We start from the raw sequence: 24,238 nt of genomic DNA, 5'->3' as shown, positions 1-24,238 counted from the left end.
TGACTAATTAGTATTTGTTGGGAAAATATACTAACAAACTTGAAATTTGAGACTTGTTTTTATATAGAGATTATTTTACCTTTAATGAAAAGAAAGGATAAAAATCTAAGTATCCATTAATTCCCATTGAGATCTCACATTCAAGTCTTGTTTATTTCCATTACATTTTGCCCAATATGACCCTTGAATGTCCTAGTGTTTTTTAATAGTATAATATAATATTATAATATATTCTATCTATGGGTAGAACTAAAAAACCAAAATATGAACCTTTTTATATTTTAAATGTTTGACCATATAATTAAAATAGATTTTGATGTAATACTACCATTTAAACGTTTAAGATGTGCAAATTATGCATTTTTTATTATTTTGTTTATAAACTAATGAAAAGTCTTGACCCGATTTAATTGATACATCAAAAAGCTAATAGTTAAAGTGATATAAGGCATCTAAACATTTAAAATAGTGAGGAAAATTTTACATTTGTATTTATGTAGTCTCAATTATTATTTGCGGTTGACTCAAATTTTCAATATTTACATGATAACTCTACCATTGTAGGTGAAATTCAAGAAAAATTGAATGACCTATAAGCTGAAATCAATAAATATATGTTATTGTTCAAGGTAACACCCCTAAATGCCCTGCGCATAAGTTAGATTATAGACATTAAATTGAGGATATGAGGTGAGCGACTATGAAGTGGCTAGGTATGAGGTGCATGAGTGTGGAGAAGGGTGGGTGGTATAGGGCAATGCAAACGAATAGTCGGCTAATAAATCTCATGTCCTTGCACTCACTATATGGTCACTATTCTTGACAAGTAAGACTATTTTTTGAGAAGTTCAAGCGTTCTAGGATAAGTTTCCAAACGAAACATAAGTGGCAAGTGGTAGATTAGGAAGAGCGATGAAGTAGGTAAAAGTAGTGAAATACGTTATAATGTATAAAGACAAAAGAAAAACAAGGAAAAGTAGTTTGCAATGGTTGACGACTCATTGAACCTATGCCTCGAAAAATCTCTAAATCTTGACAATTCCTTCGTTATTTTGTAAAGTTAAATCAAAATGTAGGAATTTCAAGACAAGGCATCAAAGAACCGCCAAACCCAAGCCTCGACAGGTAGTCATAGACCTTTTTGGTAAAGTCGGCGTCTGTTTTGACTGACTTTACACGATTAAGTACATGCATCAGCGACATGAGTTATCTTAATCACATAAGATTAAACTACGTAAAGAAGAGTATTATGGCACATCAAAATCACTCTAAAATTCTCAATCCCTAAAACTACAAGTTCTTCATTGTGACTTTGCAAATCACTTGGAGTTCAAGTTTTTGTCATTTTATATTATTATATTTATTCATTGTTCTCTCTTAGTGCCAAAGGATAAAGAATTTCTCTCTTTGTATCTCATAAGCTATTTTTTTTTATAAAATCTAGACACATAATGAGAGAAATATGCTTAAATGAAAAACCTAATTATTGCCTAGAAAAAAGTATAAAGTTACCGATTTTATTCCTAATATATATTATTTCATCATTGTTCTTGATTTTAATCTCAAAGTTATCTATAAAAAGCTCTAATATGTGAGTTACTAACTATTCATACTCGTATTCGCCTTAAGTTATGCCTACTTTTGCTCAAGCTCAGAGAAATGCAATGCAAAATCCATAAATATTACTCATGTCATCAGTGCCTAACCAACACTTTACGTATGTTTCAAATGTTACCCAAATCTCGCACGAACATCCAAATAAAGCCTCATGATCAGAGGCACAAGTAGGAGTACTAAATGGAGATGAATGAATGAGTCAATGAGTCAAATGAAGTAGGTGGTGGTGAATTTACTTCCTCTGTTCCATAATACTTGCTGCTGAGTGTGATATGCATGTTGTGATTCTAGATTGGGTCCTGAAGCCAGTAGCCTCCCCTACTAGTACTACAATGATCCAACTATTAAATGAATGAATGAATGGAAATACTTGAATAGTTTTTGGTCGTAAAAATAAACTTGGTTCATACTATTTTAATGTATAATATTTTAATGATAACATGTATTATTTAATGATTGCACTTGTTTTATTTGTACTAGACAAATAAAAATACTTATTATTTTAATATTATTAAAGTTAATATATTCTAAAATAATGTGAACTAAGTTTATACAAGACTTTTTAGTGTCAGGATTAGGTGTTTTTTTACTCCATGAATACAATATTAGTGATGAGTCATGACTGCCACATGCTATGAAATGTTCCAACTCGACCATAATGAACATTGTACTACTCGGTCAAACTTCCGCAATTTCCTACCATTTTGTCTTTTACTTCATCTATTTATCTTTCCTTTGATTCAATCTATTCCAAAGAAAGAGTATAGTGACAAATGATGTGAAAATTAAAAAAAAATGATAAAAGTGGTATAAAAGTATATTTGTGGAAAAATATGAAAAAGTATGGATAAAATGAAAAAATAAGTTAAAAGTATAAATCAAAATTAAAGAAAGAATGTTAGACAATTTAATAGGACAGACTAAAAAGAAAACGTAGATAAATTTTTGGCGGGGTGAGAGTATACGTACAACTATTTAACCTGACTAAAAAATTAATTTATAATCAAAAATAAAAAAATTCTTAAAATAACATCATTTTCTTTAAGAAAAATTATTTTCATTTTCTTTAGCTTGTTACACCACTTTTTCTCTAATAACAAGCAACAAGCTATACCTAATATTAGAATTATTTTGCATATTTCAAAGCCAACAAACACAAATCAAGAAAAACATTTAATAGCCAAGTGCCAACCAATAAATTTCAAACTTAAGACAAATTTTGTATATTATTAGGTTTAGGCTCGACCAAATTCCTAAATAAGCAGCTCTAGTCCTGCTATGGATCAATGCATGCATCTGTCTTTTGAGACCTCCCCTCTATAAAACAATCAACAATACTTAATTTCTAGCAACTACTTTTTTGTCTTGGTATTCATTTATATTTTTTGACTACATCTGGTCAAATCTTATAAAATCACTAATTTTATATAACTTCAATTAGAGTATATCTTCTTTGTTTTATTTTGCCTGTTATATAAAGGTTTTATTTAAAAATTTTGAAATTGGTATCTTTGCATAAAGAAGGTTGTTTTAACATCTTAAAGATATGCGTATAAGTTAATTAGGTATGAGGTAAAGAAAAAATAGGGGCAAAATAGACATGCATATAGTTATTATTTTGCATAAAAAAGTAAACAGCAAATAATTAGAGTAGATTAAATAAGGAAAGTGTATCTAGTATAATGGAACAAATGAAGTATATGATTTGCTTTGGTATGATTTGACACTTAAATTAAATCAATCATCAATATCAATAAATAATAAACAATAAAATATACTAATGAAGAAACAATTTGAGACACGTGTCACACTGTTATTAAAAAAATTTTCAGCCATTTTCTTGTTATTGATAAGGAAACTTTTAATATTAAACATGTAATATTTAAGGAAACAATTAACTCATTAAAACATGTACTATTTTTCTTACTTGGGTTCTATGATTTCATCAATATAGATTAACGATAATCAATTTGATAAATTTTATTGATTATTTGTAACTCTTTTTCTATTTTTTTCATATATATGTTTTAATATAATTATAAAATATTTATTCGCTTTAATAATTATATTATTGATACACAAATTTAATAATTAAGTTTATGTTGTAAATAAATTATATTATAAAATTATATTAGTAAATATTTATAGCATCCGTATTTTACACAGAAATCTATCTAGTTGTAAATTAATACGGTATAGTTTGACTCAGTTTGTTGTTTTAATACGAACAAACCATTTTAGTTTATCTCAAATTGTGTCAAACAAACTTAAAACGATTTAGTCTTATTCAGTTTTATTTTTTATAATAGTTTTTTCTAGCGCAAAAGTTATACTTTGTCAATCCCTATGGAATTTGTCATTTTTGTTTTTCATATTTGTTTTTTTGAGTAATGTCCTCATTAATTTCTTTAATTCTTATTTTCGCATGCCTTTTTTATTTTCTCTTATCTATAATTAAATATCTACACAATCTAATCATGCCCACCATTTTTTAATAATTTTACACTAGCGTGTTGTTGCAAATACTTGGGACATAGGGGCTAGGGGTAGTATATAGAGGGTGTTTGGCACTTTACTTTTTTCTTGACTTTTTTTATTGATTTTTGGTTGATGAAATTACTCAAAAAATGTTTGGAAAATAGCTTTTAAGCCATGTGAAAAACTAATGTTAAAGCCAAAATCAAAAAGCTATTCATATTAACTTTTTCATTAACTTTTGACTTTTAAATATATTTTTTTGTACACCTAATAACCAACAACTATTTTTTTAGCAATCATCTTCATAATAACTTGCTTAAACGACTAGGGGAACCCAATAAGAAAAAAAGGCAAGGCCGGCTCGTCTGGTATGAGACCGTCTCACCATGAGAACAGCCTATAAAATTAACCTATTTTTGTCATTAATCATTTTAAAATTTTAATTAATCACTTTAACACACTAAGTTTACATGAGTTAGTCTAATATAGTCGAGCATGAAACCGTGAGAAGGAACAAAACCCCTCAAAACAAACCAAAGCAACAAGGCCGAATGCAGCATACACCAAAATAAAGAAGAAACAAGGCCCACCACATAGATAAACCAACACAAAGGCACTAAGCCCAGATGAAGCCCATCAGCGACCAGATCCAAACCAATTTCCACAAGACCCTAATACTCCTAGGAAAATTAAAAAAAAAAACGTTTTTTAATAAAAAATTCCCAAATATAATTTCTAAAATGATTTTTCGCCAGTACTAATATTAAACAATAGAAAATTTAGTCAAAAAGTCAAGTAAAACTTAATTTACTATTGCTAATAGTGAACAATTATTCATTGTAAATTATATGTTAAAGTTACCACTCATTTAGTAACCTAAGAGACAGACCCCTAGTTTAAAAAATATTTTCTTAAGCAATAATTTACTTTTCAGTAAGTCTTGTATGAGATCGTTTCACCGTGAAACGAGTCCATATAAGTAGCCCAAAGTTAAATTTACATATCAGTTAACTAAATAAAAATAGTTTTTTTCATAAAATTTAAGAAATTAAAAATTGGCTTAGCCCGTATTAAGCCGTCTCATGGTGAGACGGTCTAATAAAAAATTTATCTTTTACTTTTTTATTTATTATAAATAGTATATAAACTCGTGAAATTTGACAAAATTTTTAGTATTGATACATGTAAAAAATATAGTTTGAAGAACAAATTCCAAGGAATAACAACTTCACCGTGTAATTGAGTATTACAAATTACAATCACTTATATTCTATGAAATAACTTGACGTACATAAGTATACATAAGCAAATCTAAGGAATAACAACTTCAAAGCAAGTCGATATTAATGGGCCCTTTTGGACCGTACCCTAATATCAACTATTGTACGTTGGAGTATAAAACATATTTCAGGGTCTTAATTGTTTGCAGCTCCAAAGTATGTTTTATACTCTAGACGTGCATTGTAATATTCCATTACATTAATTAATTGATAACTCTACAATTCTTTCTAATCTCACCGTTTGATCCAGTAAGTGGACTAATATTTCCCATCTTAATCATAGCATTAACAAAATCATTCGCAAAAGCCCTAAAATTTAAACTATACAACCTAACTAGGGCATCTTGGGATCCACCATTGAACAATTCTTGGTCCGAATGAAAAAGTCCACGTCTAGCAATCAAGTCTTGAAAGTAACCATTATCAAAACCATTAGGTGAACGAATATCGAGTGGGGCCAGGTTGTCGTCACCTGTTCCGGAAGCGGGGCCGGGGCATGTGCGCTGACGGAAGGTGGCGAAGTTAGGATCGATATTGGTCTCGTTGTAGATGTGGGTCCGGAAGGTGGTGCACCGAGCTTGACCGATTGTGTGGGCTCCAGAAAGGGCGGTCATGTCACGAGCGTTTAGGCCTTGGGCGGCGAACGAGGAGATTAGGGTAGCGAGGCTCGCCGTGGGTGGTGGAAGGTTGGTGTTGGCTGCACTTTGGCTTGCTGTTCTTGCATCATTTCTTCCTAATGGTACTGACCATGATGGCCCTCCCAACTGTTGAGATTGCACGATTGTAACGTTAATTGTTGCATGAGTCGTTAACACATATACTCCTAGAATAATAAGTTGCATGGGTCGTGCAACTTTTGATCATCTATTAATTAATTGTTGCATGGGTTGTTAACCACTTATAATTATAAAATAATTAAACGGTTCAAATTGCATGATTGTAAGATTACGCTTGCATTAAAACCAAAGAAATCACTTAGAAGTTAGAACTATATCGATCCAATGTTTATAATTGATCATAAGAGAGGAATTTTCATTATTACCCAATTTTATTACTCTGATGCCATTAAATTGACTTTCATTCGAAGTGAGCTTTAGGGGGTTGGATGTGCACAACTTTACCCTTATTAGAGATAAAAGTTATTTTCTATTGACTACCAGTGGCAAACATTACATGCAACTTATATAGATAAGAGATACACATAATATAATGTATTATTTTAATATAATCTATTATAATAATCAAAAATCAAAGAAATATAAATCTTTATCTAATCAAAATGACATTTGATTGCTAACTCATTTTACAAAAATGAAAACTACTTACCAAGAACACAGCCTCCTTTGCCGCAAGTGCTAGGATGTCAGCACATGAAACAGTACCATTGCAAGCAGTTTCAACATTAGATTTGATAGCATCAATCACTTCAAAACCTCTAATTGAGTTTTTATTTGGGAATGCATTCTTTTCTCCTGTAAATGTAGCCGTATCATCTAAAAGTACAGATGCATCACAACCCTAAAAATTACCAAAATGACAAAATAAAAGTTGATTAGATATTTTAGTCTAAGGCATCATATTTCATTTTAAATTACATATTTAATTAACAAAATTTCACGATCAAAATTAAATTTCAAATACTCACGTTCACAAAACAATCATGAAAGAATAAGCGAAGTATAGAAGCTCCAAGACGTGCTTCTTTAACTAAAGCTTGCCTCATAGAGTTCCGAACTATTAACTGTAGATTAGGACATGTTCTTGAATAGAATAACGGTGAAAGTTGTGCGTTAGTATCAACACACAAAAGGAGAAAAACAAGAGGAAAAAACGCTAAATTTTTAATTGTTGATGCCATGAATCAATAACTTAACGAAATACTTTATATGTTATCACAAACAAATATAACTTTTTTTTTTGCATGAGTAACAAGAGTATATGTGTAAGTACATATATAGTAGAGCAACAAGGTGTTCAAGGGCGAATCAATGGCCCGCCTATCAAATGACAACACTCAACTTATATATAAAATCATATATCCATAAATGTTAATATATATGTGTTGATTAAATTGGTAGGAGTTATGCAATGTGACAACATTGATCTGTGTTAAAATTACATTAAGTATATTTTTTAATATTATCGATATTATTTGATTTTGTTCTAGATCCACCCTGATTAGGTGTTAGAACTTATTTAGAAGACTCAAAAGAAGAACGTGCATGGGGAAACTTACGTCATTATTAGAAGATTTAGTACTCTAAAAAGGCCATGCAATGTCAAAATTTTCAGCTAAGCGCGTTTACTTTGATTTTATATTACTTTATGTGACATTTAGTCTACTTTGGATAGATATTTTCAACAATCAGTTGAGTTGAACTTGGAAAATGATGTCATTTAAGTTTGTTTTTTTTCTCTAGTTGGACCATGTAATTAATAATAAACCCTACTTGTGTTATCACTTTATTATACAATCATCACGAGTATATATAACGAGTTGGTAGGGACGGATTTAATGGGTAAGTGGGGTAGACGAGTGACAACTGATAAAAAATGCTATAAAAATTTAATAGTATTGTAATAGAGAATAAAAAATAAACTTAGTTGAGTTGGTTAAATAGTTACCATTTCCATAAGGTGAAAAAGGTCAAATTTTGCCATTAACAATAATTTTTATCCCATTTGTATTATTTTTAGTTATTAATGCATCACGTATATTTTTTCCGAATTTGCCCATGCATGTTGGCCACTGTTTATGAAAATGATTTTAGATGTGTATTCAGATTGACAGGGTCTTATTAAAAAATTTCACCCACCATAAGTAATGGATAGGTGGTGAGTATAGATTTTGTCATCCCTCTACTTAATAGCAATTTTGCCCATGAAAATTAAGGAGGTTAAAGAAAAAAATGTCAATTAACTTAAATATATAAAGATTATAAATGATTTTTTTCATAAAATTTTAAGTTTATATATAATTTTAAATGATGCGTTTATTCTTTAATATAACAAAAAGGAATATATATAATAATTACTATTATTTTTCTATTTCGTTATATTTACAACTGATAAACACAAAGTTTAATCTGTAATAATAATTAACAAATAAATTTACATAAAAACTAAGCATATAAATAAAAAAAAAAGTAAAAACTAAGTAAAAAAGTTAAAAGAGCCATATATAAAAAACAAGCAACAAGAAATCGTGATTATTGAGATAATGACTTGGGTAAGTCAACTTGATGATTAGAGAAGATTTAATTAGTGTGGTTTATAGAAAAGTAGGCATGAGGATAAGATAAGGGTTAAACAAAGCTATCTAATTTGACTTTGCTACCCACTTTCTATCGTTATTAATGAAGTTCTCATCATATGTTAGCTGTACCAGAACATTAGCATCAACTCGTCTCCTTCCGTCTTTTAGAGTTTGACCCATTTAAATAAACAATTCACATATTCAACAAGATAAAAAGTAGAAGTTAAGACTAATTATTTGCTTAAATGTAATCTACAATGATTAAATCCTTCAATATTATATATCATAAATTATGATCTCGATATTGGCCTAATTCATTGTAGCTTTATTTATGACGGATAGGCATTATCTCTTTTTGGGGTATAATTGACTGTAATTCTCTGATATTCTCTTTGAAGGATATATTGGCCACCGAATCTTGTTTTTGATTGGGATATTGGGTTGATGAATGATGACTATGACTATAATTATGTACAAAGTCATGAGTTAATTCTCTCTTTTTTTATCTATATAAATTCTCTAACCTAGTCTGAATAAAAAATAAAAGACTTTACTAGTTAAAATTGATTATATTTTTCAAAGGAAAAATTAAAATAATGTAAATGTTGGATTTATATAAGATAAATAAAATTTAACAAAGTGAGATTTTTAGAATTGAAAATTTTCATATGTATGATCCACAAAGTGTGTGTATAGTACTTGTCTACAAAAATGAAGTCATAAGGAATGCAAAAAAGTAGTATCTTTTGTTCATAGGTTTTCCAATTCCTACTCTATTTTTTTTATCACTACTTATTCTACTTCATTTGCTTTTTCTATGTTCTTGTAAATTAAGTATAGAAGACACTTCATGAACTTCAATGAATTCAATCATTGTATAATTAAGTCTTATGATGTTAAATTAATGGTCTACAATTTTAAGGTTTGATAAAATCCAATATTTTTTATATGTTTACTTTTGAAATGCCTAAATTATAAAGGAAAATTATCAGAAATATTATAATATTTTGCTTATTTCTCAATAATAATATCAATTTTTTATTAACCATGAATAATACCAATTACTTAGAAAGATGTTTCCCTAGATAATCCCTAACATATTAAAAATCAAACTAAAGGAGATTATATGATAAAAAATTGGTAAATTAGTTAATAAATTAAAGTTGATATTATTCTAATAAAAAATCCTTTTAAATTGGTGTTAATCATGGTTAATTAAAAGTTAGTATTATTATAGAAAAATTAACGAACGGTTGTATTATTCATTATAATTTTTCCAATTATAAAATTGGGCATTTCAAAAGCAAACATAAAAATATGGGATTTGCTATGTGGTAGTATACCTCTCAATATCATTGAACTTACTTAATATATCAAATTCTTCTTTTTTTAAGATACTTTTAACAATTGAATTCTTTTCCAAATTTTAATAAATAATAACTTAAGTTTTACAAAGATACTACTCCTATAAAATTTAAATTGTTCATTACAATAATCCATGCAAATTTGACAGTTTTTTTTACTCTTAATTTACAAACAATAGAAAAGTTGGTAAAAAGGCCAAATGTTATGGATATTATTAAAAAGAAAAACACAAATACTAATTTTAAAACAGTCTAAATACGAGACAATTATAAAAAGGACTAAATAACCCAACTAAACTAACTAAATATCCACTTTTATATTTACAATACTAACTTTAGTCACTTATTTAACATTTATCACGTCATTTAACCTGTATTAAAAAGTAATACTTTAAATGTTAAAACACTTTTTTTATTAAATTTGAGCTCTTTGTATGCAGTACAAGAACCGGACAAAGAAAAAGTATCAATACAAACTTGTATGGCAAAATTACATTTAAATTTACCCTAGTATTGTTAGTTAATGTTTAAAAATTTTATTAACGCTTAAGAGATTTTTGTGATAAGCCCTTAATGAACAAAATAAATAAATCAACCAATCATCATCAAATTACATTACACAATATATTAAGAGTTGAAAATTTTCAAATGCCAGTCTCTGAAGTCTAACAAATGGACAAAAATCATTGGATAGAAATACTTCCTTTATCTCTAGAAAATTTTTGCAATTTTTTAAGTGAATTTTAAAGTATATTTGAAATTAAAATATCATACAATATGATAAAAGAGTTAAAAATTTATAAATGGCAACCTCTAAAGAGGAGTGACAAATGGATGAAAATCGTTGAATGGGAAATACTCCCTTTGTCTCTGAAAGTTTGTTCATTTTTTATTTTGGGTAATTTCAATGCATATTTCAAATCTAAATAGATTTAAAAACGTTTACAAAATATTATCACATATTTATATTAAAATTTTATACACAGAGAATCTTACATTATCTACATGAATATACATGTATGATCAAGAAAAATCATGTTTAAGTTTCTCTTTTCTAATATATATTTTAATATGGACAATTTATTAGAGATGGAGGGAGTAATTGCATGGCACATGATCTTGCATAACTGTCATGTTCTACATATTTTTAAAAAAATAAAAAATTACATTAATTTATTAATTTATAATTAAATAATTATGTGACGCCATTTATAATGTGATACATCAAAAATTAATATAACTGAAAGTTAAATTTATGTAAATCAAATATATTTTTAACTTGCGTGGACACATATAATAAGTATATTTAATAAACAATATAAATTATTCCACATTTTAGTGCTTCCTTATTTACTTTTTTTCTTTTAGTGTCGGTTGTTTTTTAGAGTTTTCCTTTCCACTTTATTAACCTCTTTAGTTATTAGTTATTACTCGGTACGCTCTTACGGCTCGTTTGGTTGGTGATATTAAATGGAGGTATTGGGAATGATTTATAGTATAAAATTTCGTTAAAAGTTTCATATCATTCCCATGGTAATGAAACTTTGATCACAAAAAAGTTTTTTGTGTACAATTTTTCATTACCTTCTAATACCACATCTCCCAATAGTAATGCATTGGAATGAATTTTATGAAGAAAATGAGATGATTGAAGGCAGACAAGCATGGCCATCAAGATAGCCAAAAGATTTTTCAACTAAAATTACACTAGCTTTTCATTCCCACTACAACCATTTGTTACCACCTACCAAACGGGCAGTTATGAGTTATATATCATTACTCTTATCCATTTTAATTTGTACTATCGATCAATTTATACCATTTTAGTTAACCACACTCATTTCTACTATCAACTTGTGTACATACTGTTTTTTTTTTCAACTCATTTTTTGTTTCACTAAAATAATACCCCCTCCGATTAATAGAAAATGAAATATTACTTTTTGACACTATTCACTTATTATTTTTAATTTATATTTTATTTTTAATCTATAAATTAAAACATAGTTAAATGAGATCTTGTTTGATTCGTCTCAATGCAAAGATTATTAATATTCACTTTTCATAAAATTTCGTTATGTATAATAAGAGATATTAAGCATTGAATAAGTGCATTAAATAATTTGAAAAAGGAAATGTCCCATTTTCTATGAATTGGAGGGAGTAACATATTGTAAAGGGTATTAGGATCCTCTTCATTACTTTTCTCAACTACCTATTGTAAGATTTTGACACCTATTCTAAAATAAAAAATAAAATCTCAAAATTCTCTCTATTTTCCTCTATCAAACAATTCTAATATTTAGATTGAGTAATGAACCTTCCATTATATTTTAAGAAATGAAAAGAATATGTAAAGGATGCGGATGCTAAATTATTGGGACAGAGAGATTCATTTTATTTGCTAGAATAATATTTTTTTTATTTTATTTTATAGTTGTTTTTACATGCATTTTGCTATATTTCTTTGATAAGGATTGACGAGCATAAACAAATTGTGGACAATTACAAGTAGGTGTTCACGGGTCCAAACTCCGAATAGATCCAATTGAATTCAAATTTCTTAATTTTTTAGGCTCTAAATGCAGACATGTTTTATTTGATCTGGTCCCAATTTGACCTAGATTTATCCCGATTCGATCTAAGTTCGAATCGAATGAACCTAAATTATACCGAGAACGATAATAAAAATAATAATAATCCTATATCAAGCATTCCACCCTTATTCTAATTGTGATAATAACAATAATACAATAGCATTTCAATCTATTATTTTATCAGTCTAATCCGATTTAAGCTAAAATTTTTAAAATTAGATCAAAATGCGAATCTAAAATCTATATTGATTTAAGACTATAAATGGGACCAAATATACACACCCTAATTTTAAATTTCAAATTATAAATTACAAATTACAAGTAGTTTCTTGAAGTAATTATCATGCCTTAAAAATTTGGGTATATTAATTGGTACAGCTACTTCTATCTAAACATTCATTAATGATTCCACACTTTGACTAATCGCTTATGAAGGTGAATCGGGATAGTGTCGTCGTCGACATAAGGCAAGAAAATCAGGACAAAATCAAGGATGAAGCCCAAATAGTAACTAGTTCATAATTGATACTTTTATCTGTTGGACTAGCTCATATACATTTATTTTATAAAAATGCTCATTTAAAATTTTAAAATAATAAGACAATCTCATATAAAATAAGCTGAAATAGTTAATTTATTTTTTTATTGACCTATTAAGTTTAAAATTCTCTTATTACAAACACGCAAAACTAATTATATTTATAGATGTTAAGAATTAAACATTTATCATAAGATAAAAGAAAACCACTAGAACAATCTATAAATCTCCTCTTGTGTAAAGAAATTGAGAAATACAACCATACAAATATTATATATACGGAGTATAATATAATTTATTAATAATTTTTATGTCAAATTATAAAATTCAAGGGTAGGTTGAGGCAAGGATAATGTTAAAGAAGAGATAATATTATGCGTAGTTCATAATTTATCGAATTAGTAAGAATTAAATTTCTATCACAAAGATAAAAGAAAATATTTTCAACGACAAGATCAACTCATAATTTCAAACAATATATAAAAATTCTAAATAGTACAATTAAATACAGTATTTACTTTACATATGTTTACATAAGCCCTTCAAAACTAGAACGGGAATTAAAAATGTTGTACAGGTGTGTAGTAAACTTGAGATCAGAAAGGGGGAGGGAAAGTCGGCTTCTACAGAGGTTAGAAGTAACTAGAGTTTCCCAATAGTAATTCAAGCATGTCGTTAGGGGTTAGAAGTGTTGTGCCGCCAACTATAAGCTCTATATTTGGCCTCTCACTCTCGGATAATGCCTCGAATGCTTCATGCACCTGCAGAGACGTAAAGGAAGTCGATCAGGAAATGCACAAAGGATTGTCTCAATTCGCAAGGAAGAATCTATGAAATAAATACTCGATGAACACAATATTTTCGGATCAACCCATTTCAAAATAGCATACAATTCGAGGAAAAATCTTGAGGGTAGTGTAGATGGTAGAAAGACATGAATGTATTAGATGATGTGATAGGACAAAAGCTTGACGTTCAAAATGGTTTTGTTTATTTGATTTTTGACTGTGTTGTATACACTGAAGCAATGATATCAAAATGGAAATAACTACAGAACTTAGAAGCCACATAGCAGACCTAAGCAACCCACAAGCAGATGATGTCGACTGCAAGCCCGGGGAAGAGGGGCAAAGTTAAAATGTAAGGAAAAAAACTCGGGGACCAAGATTTGAACCCTAAACCACTGGTTCAAAATATAGTTTTTAACCATTAAGCTAAATTTTTATTGAAATAGTTATACCACATTTTGCTTTTATATAATGACTCAAAAATTTTCAGGGGAGCCGGCCCCTTGCAGCCTCAGAAAGGTCCACCCGGGGGGCAACTCAAATATCTTTCAGAACACCTTGTAGAAGTTTAAAATACAATAACAGTGTATTGAATGAAATATAGCAAATTACTAACCTCTTGCCCATTGGTGCCTCCTACAACAAAAACAAGGATAACATTTTGGTCCGCTAAGCTTGGTTTTGCCTGCACAAATCAATATACAATAATGAATACGAAACAATGCGGATTCTTCTTTATGCTCTAAATATTCACTTATTGTTACCTGGCCAAGACCAAATCTTCCAAAAAGTCTACCCACAGCTGAAGAGTGATGCTCCAATCCAGGTATATCGTATTTTTCTAACGCTCTCAATAGTAGCTTGTACAGAAGACCTTTACTTTCGAAGAAATCGCCTCCAATGCCAAAGGGACCTTCCCTTAATTGTACATTCCTGCTATTTAAACCAGATAACTTGTATAAGAATCTGAAAAGGTTATCAACCCTGTCACGCAACTCCAGCTTGAGCTGCATATCATCATATCCTTGCTCTTTATTACTATCAGCATCTTCATCACCCCAGTTACCCCAATCATCATCATCAAAATCATCAATCGATAAATCTTTTGTCGCCTTTTTTTCCTTTGAACTGATCTTGCTCTGGTATGCTTCAAGCTCTAGTGCAAGACCATGTACAAATTTGAGTTCCCCTAGTTCCGGGTTCTCAAAAACTGCATCAACAATGGCTTCCTTCATCAAATGCTCTTCTTGCCAAGAGAAAGGGCTAGTGGACCCTGAGGTGGGGAAATTTTGACCCGCTAAAATGTAGCCAATCACTGTAAGCAGTAATGCATCCTTGACAGAGATTAAACCTTGGGTGGAACTTGATTTTATACCATGAGATCTGATTAAAAAACTTTTGTTAATCAAATCACCTATTTGAGCTGCAAGACTTTGACTTGTGTCACCAGCAGAAACATGCAACATTTTCTCTGCACTGATGAACGCATCCCATTTGTTGCGGTGTAGATCATCCAGAGCAGCCAGTGTAGCAGCAGCTAACTGGATAATTCCTTTATTTTTAAGTAAAGAAGCGTCACCTTTTGCCAGCGCTTTTATTATAGGTTCCAACTCAGACCTCGTAGCAGAACCCGATCGAGCCTTAACATTCACGGATATATTCTCCTTGCACAAAGTTTCTAGGAGCCACTTCTTAACAAGTACAGCGCCATCCTTTATTCGTCTCCCTAATAGAGCTTCCAAATAAGGTGTCCCATGGAAACTTTCTGTAGCCATGAAGGATCCATCAAACATATTCTTTATGGAGTCAGAGGACTGCTCATCTTGAAGTTTGGAGCTAAGGTCAATAAGGCCCTGTATCTTTGAATTAGAACTTCTGGAATTCCATCCACGAAGAAAATTTTCAATGTTTTCTTGTAGTCGAAAATTTTCTGCTCCTGACTCTGCTCTGAAAATATTGTCAAGTGGTATCAAAAAATCAAGTGGCGAACGCTGTATGCGAGCTTTTGGTTTTGCCTGGGGTTGCGAGTTTTTTGTATTCGAAGAAGATGGAGATCTTTCTCTACGAGGCAAAGCAGAAAATACTCTATCCAAAAAGGAATCAGCATGACTACATGGAGTCAGGAGATCCAGGGTACGGTCAATCAATAACAAGCCTGCTGATCTTTTACGACGACCCACATCATAAAGACTTGACATGTCTGTCAAAATTCTTCCGACAGTTTTTGATTGATCCCCAAAAGAAAATATCTCCAGTTTTAAATCCATCTACAAATCAAGGCAGGAAAAGAAAGCATTACAAAGGAACAAGGAGCATATAATATTTAAGATGTCTAAAATCTAAATGCTAGAGTTCAAGTAGCAATGCCACCCAACATTGACAAAGATTATAAGTTTATAGATATATGTTTTCTTATTGTTTGCAGAGTACCTATATTTCTAGTCAGATGTATGCTAATGTTCTAAAACGACGTTTTTGAACAAGAAGTCAATGCTTATATCCAAAAGTTGTAGTAAAATTAGTCCTTTCAATAGAACCACGTCTTGTTTTAGTTGGACCACTTTCCTAGTAATTCTCACTTAGCCCTCCCTTTGCCTTAGCCTACCCCGTGATCAAAAATAAAACATAAAAAACATAGTCCTTCAAACACTAAAATTTACAATTACATCTCCCAATTTCAGTCCTGCTATCTTCATTTAAGCCCCTTCTTAGAGTTTTATACAATAATACACCCATGCCATTAGATTTATTTCTTAGCAAAAGATAATTCATATTGGCCCACCCTCTAATTACCATTCTGGATCAACCACTGTTTATAACAAGAACTAATTAGAGTATTGCTAATTCATATGTGAAGCACTTAAAAGCACCACTCATCACATTTTAGTCTGATGCAAATCTGCAAACGAGAGCTTCGTATTACAAAAAAAAAAAAACTCTATTTCTGCAGCTGCCATCATGATCTATTCATCAAAAAGTAAGCAAAAATTCAGCACACCTCCCTACTCCTCATCCCAAAAAAAAAATATATATGTGGTGATACAGACACAAGCATGGCTAGCAAGTAGCAACTTGCAAGAAGTCCAAAAACGTGGAAAGGAAGAATTTAATATTGGAACAGTTTGATGTCATTTTAAAGTCAAGAGTGGAGATAACAAGTCAAGGTGAATACAAAAACTTCTCATAGCCTAAACATGACTATTTCTGCTATCTCAATGAAAGATTAAGCAAACCAGTATTCTGCTCAAGTAAACTAATTGAAGTTGGAAATGCCAAATACAGAACCCAGAAAAGGAAAAGTAATATGGACCACAACAGAACAAGCATTAAAGTAAAAATGAAATAGCATATTACCTTAGACGCCAGGTGGTAAAGAAAATGGGCAGTAAGAGTTGCCCCAGGAACATCTTCACCATCATCAGCTACCCCAGTGCTTAGTGGGGGCAACCCAGGGCTGAGAGAACGCTCATTCTCAGCTGATAAGCTAGCTTGAGCAACAGATCCTCCTGAAGGTAGGACAAAGAAATTTGGCGACAAGGGACAAAATATCATAGGGAAGTGCTGCACAGAAACAACCAACTTTTGCTCATTCAGCTTAGCATTATCTACATACATGCTTGAGACATTAGGCCCAGCAGCAATGTGAGAAATGTCTTTGTCATCAAGTTGAGCCCAAGTTTCTTCTTCAGAGGCCAACTTTTCTGATATATTCATTTCATCCGACCCTTTGACTTTTGTCTTATGTTTATTTGAAAGCTCTTCATAATCTTGTATTAACAAGGATTCATATTCACGAAATGCATCTGGGCCAAGAGGTGAATCAGGATATGCTGAGTGTGCTACCTGAGAATGAGAAACATAACAACTTTTTCCATCACATGAAGCAGACGAGTTTCCAATTGAGAACAATTAAAAGAGATTTTTTTCGGATAGGTAATTTGCTTCGTATATAAGAATACAAAAAATAGAATACAAAAAATAAATATAATCTGATTTAGAGTTTTTTTTTAGTTTGGTAACGTTCACAGAAAAACTAAATACAACAAAAAATCAAAGGCAGACAGGCAGGCCAATGCACATCTCACCACACCGCTCTGAGCACCATTCAGAATCAGCAGAAAGCTATGTGTCTAGATACTAATACTTCCTCTAGTCTTCAAAGCCGGAAACGTTTGATCATGAGAGCTTAAGAGGAAGTATTTAATAAAAAGATTGATTAGCTGAAACACCAAATGAGAGATGGCATGCCAATTAGGAGAGTTTCTACAAGTATTTTAAATGTCAACAGAAATTTTTATCAACAAATTAGAAGGCAGAAACAAACAGTTACTAAGTTTGCCATGCTTCGTAAAAAATTATGAGAAATATTCTGACTCAATTTAGTTTCTGGTTTAGAAACGCCATGGCTAGAATTTGGATGCAATATAAATGAAGTGCTCCTCAAAATGAGCATCAGTCACAAACTGGTAGAGGGGTTTTAACAGCTGATACGTGCAATTATTTGCACTTATTGTGGTTATTTATATGCTCCTTTCTGGTTGTTTAGTGGTGATCTAGGGTCGTTTATAGCTTATTTGCTCCAATTGGTACTTCATAGCCAATTCCTGAGAAAGTGAGTTTATCATGACACATTTGAGTTGTTTTCGTGAAATGTATGGTTAGTTGTACTTGTAGGACATCAAGATAAGATCAAGCTGTTAAAAGTGCCAAGCCATGTGAGTAAAGATCAAGCAAAGGACCAAAATCAAGTTTTCAATGTGATATTTTCTCCAGCCTCAAAATTCGAGTCGGCTAAGGTGGAGATTTGAGCCTCGACGACTCGGCGGCAATTGAAAGAAAAAGGAGAAATTTCCAGAGCCTGAAGTCGACTAGGCGGGGGTGGAGTGTAAGCTGCAGCTGACTCGGCGATCAATGCTGCCAAAAACACCTTTTTCCAGAAGCAAAAGTCGAGTCGGCGGTTGGTGCCCTTTTGTGGCAGCCGACTCGGCGGCAGGTCAATCAGGCTGCACGCGTTTCCTTTTTACGGCGGTTTTCTTTAATTTTTCTTAAATTTTCTAGGTCAAAGGATGATTAGTATAAGTAGCTTTTAAACCCTCATTATTAGGGTTCCTTCTTTTGTTCTTACTTTAGTTCATCTTTTTGCTTTTTTTAAGTATCTTCATTAAGCATTCCATTTGAAGATTAATTGTAAGCTTTCTCTAGTATTTAATTCCTTGTCATTTAATTTCTTATATAACCTTTCATTAGCAAACTTAATTGTTCTTAGTAATCATCCTTTGAAAATAAGTAGCCTTGTTCTTCATTAATTGTCTCTTGAATCATTGTTTGTGTTTCCGCATCATTTGATTATTGCTTTCCTTGTAAGTTACATTATTATCATACTTTATTATGCTTAGTATCATCCTAGGGTCTTTGTTTATTATCTCCACCATGAATAGTGAGTAAATCTCTTTTCTTGGGTTAGGGTTTGAACCTAGAATTCAAGTATGATTTGATTATTGAATGTGCTTATAAAATTAGGATTAAAATGATTAAATTGTGCAAATAACCCTAAATAAAATATGCTTCATTAGACTAATCAATAGAACTAGCGTGTGAGATTAGGATCAACTTTGCTTTAGGGTAAATTTTGGTTAAATTCTTATTAATTCATTCAATAAAACTAGCGAGTGAGAATTGAATTAATAGGGTCTAAATCTAATAGTTAATCAATAGAGCGAGAGTTTGAGATTAGCAAGATCATATTTAATCACATAATTAATCTGACATTGTATAGACATTGATAGGAGTTTGATAATACAAGAATTTAGGGGATTTCCAACACTCTAGATCTTTTTATCATATAGTTTTAAACCAATTTTCATTGCATTCTTAGTTTGTTAGACAACAAGCAATCAATCTTTTTTTTTGCTCTTCAAGCAATATAGTTAGTAAAATTAGTGAGTTCTTTGTCCTAACTTCCTTGTGTTCGACCCACATCTACACGTACACCGTGCACTTGCGGTCAAAAAAAATTTCACATCTACAGCCATTTGAATTTATAAATAAAAAGATTGCAATTATGTTACCAAGTATCAACATGAATCTTTATTGAGTTGATACCTAAGCTATATACACGAATTTCTAAAAGAAATATTGGAAGTTGGTTAGAGGAAGAACAATCGACACAAACCTCTGAGATAGAAGTGAATATGTAACACCACTGAATACTAGGCTGTGCAGCAAGACAGCGTAATGTGTAGCGGTGAACATCACTCAAAAGACATGAAGTCATGATAACCACTTTTGTCGCAGAGCCTGATGTTCCATTCCAATCAGCAATCTAGAGAAAAATAAGCAAAGTCATCAATATCCTTCACCTAAATGTAGATTAATTGGAGTAAGTGGGTGACAATTCAAGAAAAAAAAAATCAGTACCTTACATAGGTAGGAAAAGAAGTGCGAGCAAAAACGTACAGCACAAAAAACTCATACATACTCAAACACAGCAACCACCGGAAGCTAAACTTTTGCGGCCATACTTATTTGGAACTATGCAATCAGTAAACAATACATCAATGCCGTTCTAAAAAATAACGAGCACTAATATTTTACTTTATCGCAAACAATAAAACGCCATTGTTATAATTTTTGTTCTTCTCTTCATTGATTATGTGTCTAGCATAGCAATTAACTTGCTGAACAAAAACTCGATTTCTGATTTTAGTTGTTTTGGACTCCCCTTCAGGCGTACACTTAGGGCTTGCAAGACATTCTTGAGAATACCAACAACCCCCCCCCCCCCCCCCCCCCCCCCCTTTTGTACTTTGGGTCTGCTCCATATGACTAATTTTTCAGTTTAATTCAGCATTTAGTTATACAACGAGCCCCTTAATATGAAAACTTGTATGCCGTGGCTTTCCTTTTAACCTATCAGAATATGAGAGGTGATAATAAAGACATTTAGCAGCAGTCTATCATCCCATGAACACTATCAGCAGCTTTCCATGCTCAGGAAAATTGTTATGGGTTACAAAATAAGCGAGAGGTAAGATATTTCTTACCATGTCAAGTGGGGACATGTCCTCCAAGCAGCAAACAGCACGTGCTCCATGTTCCAACAGCAGAGAGAATGCACCAAGAAATTGGAAACTCTCAGTGCAACCAGCATCGAGGTAAACAACTGCCTCTCGGAGTTGGTCCGATATCTACATTTAAGTCAAGAAAAAACATCAAAGAACTAACTAAAGGTAGCCGGAAGTGCAAGGAAGGGATCAACATTCAGCAACTATACTGGCAATGTCCATCTATGAAAATTAGTGGCATTTATTTGTAGGCTATGTTTGAAAAAAGGGAAGTCAACATTTGGATATTTCCATAGAAAAAAATTATTGACTAAAAAGTTCACAAATGTGTACCAAGAGACATGGCACACAAAGTGATGAACAGTTATCGTCTCGAGTAGTAGCTTGATCAGGAGTACATGCCCTAAGTGAAGAATCCTTATTTAATAAATTCATAAAAGAGTACCAAGAGGCATGGCATATAAAATAAAGAGTGATGGTGCTTGATCGGGATTCCATCTCTTGGCTACGAAGCCAAGATTGAGGAGTAAAAAAAAAATGGGAGAGTTACTTGTGAAAATAAAACAATAAGAATCGTTCCTACAACATAGTTTAAAACAAAAAAAAAATCATCAACTATCCCAACAATGCTTATTTGATCTTATAGGATAGCAATGTTTTAAATGCTTTATTGTTTAAGCAATTAGTCAATTGTTAATATTGTTTAAGTGATTAGTCAATTGTTAATACTCCCTCTCTTCCATCACTAAGTTTCCATTTGCTTTTTGCACTTTATCCAATGCACTAATGCAACTCTTAATAGCTCTAGTTATACAATGTGCATTTTCAAGGATGGTTTCCTTGGATTAGATGTTTTTTGGGATAAGGATAAATACTTAACAACCTTATGGGTTCGCTATAAATGATTTAGGTAGAACTGATTGGAATATTTTACTGTAATTAGATGTTATTGCCTAGTATTGTAATTAGATGTTATAACTCTAATAAAGTTTTTCTTCATCAATAAAAAAAAAGCTCTAATTATACATAATTAAAAGATAAAACATAATGCCAAAGCCTTCCAAAAGATTGGGATTGGCTACATGAACCAATAGATCATTTCCACTAATCGTCCATATGGATTCTTCTTCTCCATTCAATTCGATTTTCTACCATTTCAAGCAGTAAGTTTAAATACTACATATTTCTTTCCACTCATGCGCCTTCCAAGTTATTTAATTATATTGGTTTTAACTGGTTTTTCTCAATATTTGTGAATCCTGAAATTAGGTGGTCATATCTTGTTGGATATATAAGATCACACTTGACTACGTTTTAACTTATAGATTCAAAATAAAATATAATTTAAGATTGATTGACGAATAGTGTCCAAAAAGCAAATGGAAATTTAGTATTGGAATTAAAGGAGGGAACATTATTTTCTCTAATATTTGTCTTCTCCTCACCATCTTACATAAAACCCCTCACAGGAGTATAGGCATTTATCATCAGTATCTATTACTGATTATTAAGTATCATCAATCCATATTTCCTGAAGCTGTTTCTGCCACTAAGAAAAGAAGGTATTCATAGAGTACAAGACTTTCTTTACACACTACAAATGTTCAATACACTTGATACAATCACTTTCAACCAGGCAATGGCATGGCATCAGGCATAAAAAGTATGAGCAAGGTGATTTAGTTATGTAAAGTGTCACTAGACATACAGTACAAGACTTTCTTGAACACCCACCATTAACGTCTTCCAAATACATAATCATATGTATACAATTCATTACCTCAATGCCACTAATTAGCTCCCACCTAGGCGGGATTTGGGAAGTTAAATGCACGCAACTTACGCAACTTTATCCTTATTGGTGATAACAATGATGTTGCTTAAGAATGACCTTGGTAGTTGATACCAAACATCATCTCCAACTTCACTTGAATAAGAATTACAATTGGATTTATTGAGCCTCTTTGATACAGTCTACTGTAATATCTTTGATGCAGCGCCATCCAAGTGCAAATAATTTCTTAGCTCAAAAACCAATTAAAACCACGCAATCCCAGAAAATGATACCGAAAAACAATAACAAAAAGAAAAAAAAAGAGAGATTGAGTTATAACCTCGTGTATGGATTCGAAGGATGACTTAATTACATTAACCGTAGACATGATTTTGAAAAAGCCTCGCACTAACAATGCCAATAAATCCTACCATAGAATCAGAAAAACAAAAATTTAATATACTATACATCACACATTTCGTCCAATTTAAGAATTTTAATCAAGACGAAACGCCATTTAGAAAGATCACCTCAACAGAAAAATAAATAAAGCTCAAAATCTTTGCAGTAATTGAGTTCTATAATACTAAAATTAGAGACATCATTGATTGTTTAATTCATGATCCATAATTTGACGCCTGAAAAAAATTGAACTTAAATTTCAAATTTGTGCATAAACATTAGAGATTGATGATTGCCGGAGAAAATTGATGGAGAAGAAGAACATAGTACCTGGAGAAGAACTAATTTCAGTCCTCAGAGGAGTGAGAACATGAACATCGACGGCAAGAAGATCAGAGAGTCGGAAACGACAAGAATTGCGGGAGAGGAGTAAAAGGAGAGAGAAATAGCTGGATTCTGATTTCATGGACCGGGCTCATTGACGAAGCACTTTATCTTCTTTTTGATTTTGGGAAAATTTGAAATACCAAAAAAAATTAACAAAATAAATTAAGTTTTAAACTTATTTAAAAAATAAGCGTGAAATTCTCAAATCTGAGGTTTGGGGCTGTTTGTAGTTAGTAACTGCGAACAGGTCAAAAAAGACAAAATAGTTATTCGTAGTTGTTCGTAGTTGATTTTGATCGTGCAGCATGCTGTAATTACTAACTGCGAACAAGTCAAAACAGGTCAAATAGCTGTTCACAATTAGTAAGTGCGAACAACTATTTTGTCTGTTTTGACTTATTCGCAGTTCGTAACTGCGAACAGTCCCAAACCTCAAGTTTGAAAATTACACGCTTACTTTTGAAATAAGTTTAAAACTTAGTTTATTTTGTTAATTTCTTTTATTTTTTCTCTTATGGATTGATTTTGAGCCGCCCAACATAGTAATTGCTTGTTGAGCAAATCATCTTCTGTTGAGAACGTGGCATACCTGCGATCACTAAAGATCGACTTAATAATTTTAAAGTTGTTTTTTAAAGCTTGAATTAGACATTTTAGACTTTAAATTAGGCATTTTAAGTCTTAGATTTGACA

At 31.3% G+C, this 24,238-nt stretch overlaps 2 protein-coding genes across 5 annotated transcripts; both read right to left on the bottom strand.

The window, feature by feature from the left end:
• Positions 1–5,309: 5,309 nt before the first annotated feature.
• Positions 5,310–7,320, bottom strand: LOC130806226 (peroxidase P7-like). Its single transcript, XM_057671224.1, has 3 exons — positions 7,021–7,320; positions 6,702–6,893; positions 5,310–6,139 (listed from the first exon to the last, which is right to left on the bottom strand). The coding sequence occupies exons 1-3, from the start codon at positions 7,231–7,233 to the stop codon at positions 5,579–5,581; spliced, it is 966 nt and encodes a 321-aa protein (XP_057527207.1). The 5' UTR covers positions 7,234–7,320; the 3' UTR covers positions 5,310–5,578.
• A 6,267-nt stretch (positions 7,321–13,587) lies between these two features.
• Positions 13,588–23,727, bottom strand: LOC130806223 (sec1 family domain-containing protein MIP3). Of its 4 annotated transcripts, XM_057671221.1 has the most exons (9): positions 23,489–23,727; positions 23,287–23,394; positions 23,097–23,183; positions 20,962–21,105; positions 20,091–20,240; positions 17,273–17,761; positions 14,683–16,185; positions 14,535–14,603; positions 13,588–13,891 (listed from the first exon to the last, which is right to left on the bottom strand). In XM_057671221.1, exons 3-9 carry the CDS (start codon positions 23,142–23,144, stop codon positions 13,763–13,765), a joined length of 2,532 nt encoding a protein of 843 aa, XP_057527204.1. In that variant the 5' UTR covers positions 23,145–23,183; positions 23,287–23,394; positions 23,489–23,727; the 3' UTR covers positions 13,588–13,762. The 4 variants fall into 4 exon arrangements, with proteins under 4 accessions (XP_057527204.1, XP_057527203.1, XP_057527206.1 ...); XM_057671220.1 differs by lacking the exon at positions 23,287–23,394; XM_057671223.1 differs by lacking the exons at positions 23,097–23,183; positions 23,287–23,394 and adding an exon at positions 20,336–20,449 and having other exon boundaries at positions 23,489–23,648.
• Positions 23,728–24,238: the final 511 nt, after the last annotated feature.

Source organism: Amaranthus tricolor, chromosome 2, assembly GCF_026212465.1.
Source record: "Amaranthus tricolor cultivar Red isolate AtriRed21 chromosome 2, ASM2621246v1, whole genome shotgun sequence".
Classification (NCBI taxonomy): Eukaryota; Viridiplantae; Streptophyta; class Magnoliopsida; order Caryophyllales; family Amaranthaceae; genus Amaranthus; species Amaranthus tricolor.
The sequence above is the reverse complement of the archived record's forward strand: the minus strand, read 5'-3'. Positions and strand labels throughout refer to the sequence as shown.

Bases quoted from the DNA above. Each gene is read 5' to 3' on its own strand.
- LOC130806226 (XM_057671224.1), bottom strand. From the start codon at position 7,233: ATGGCATCAACAATTAAAAATTTAGCGTTTTTTCCTCTTGTTTTTCTC. The intron at 6,894-7,020 runs GTGAGTATTTGA...GGTAATTTTTAG, and splicing joins TTCATGATTGTTTTGTGAAC to GGTTGTGATGCATCTGTACT. The intron at 6,140-6,701 runs GTAAGTAGTTTT...CAATCTCAACAG, and splicing joins CAAAGGAGGCTGTGTTCTTG to TTGGGAGGGCCATCATGGTC.
- LOC130806223 (XM_057671221.1), bottom strand. From the start codon at position 23,144: ATGTCTACGGTTAATGTAATTAAGTCATCCTTCGAATCCATACACGAG. The intron at 20,241-20,961 runs GTAAGAAATATC...ATTTTTCTCTAG, and splicing joins ACATGTCCCCACTTGACATG to ATTGCTGATTGGAATGGAAC. The intron at 13,892-14,534 runs GTTAGTAATTTG...ACGTCTCTGCAG, and splicing joins GAGGCACCAATGGGCAAGAG to GTGCATGAAGCATTCGAGGC.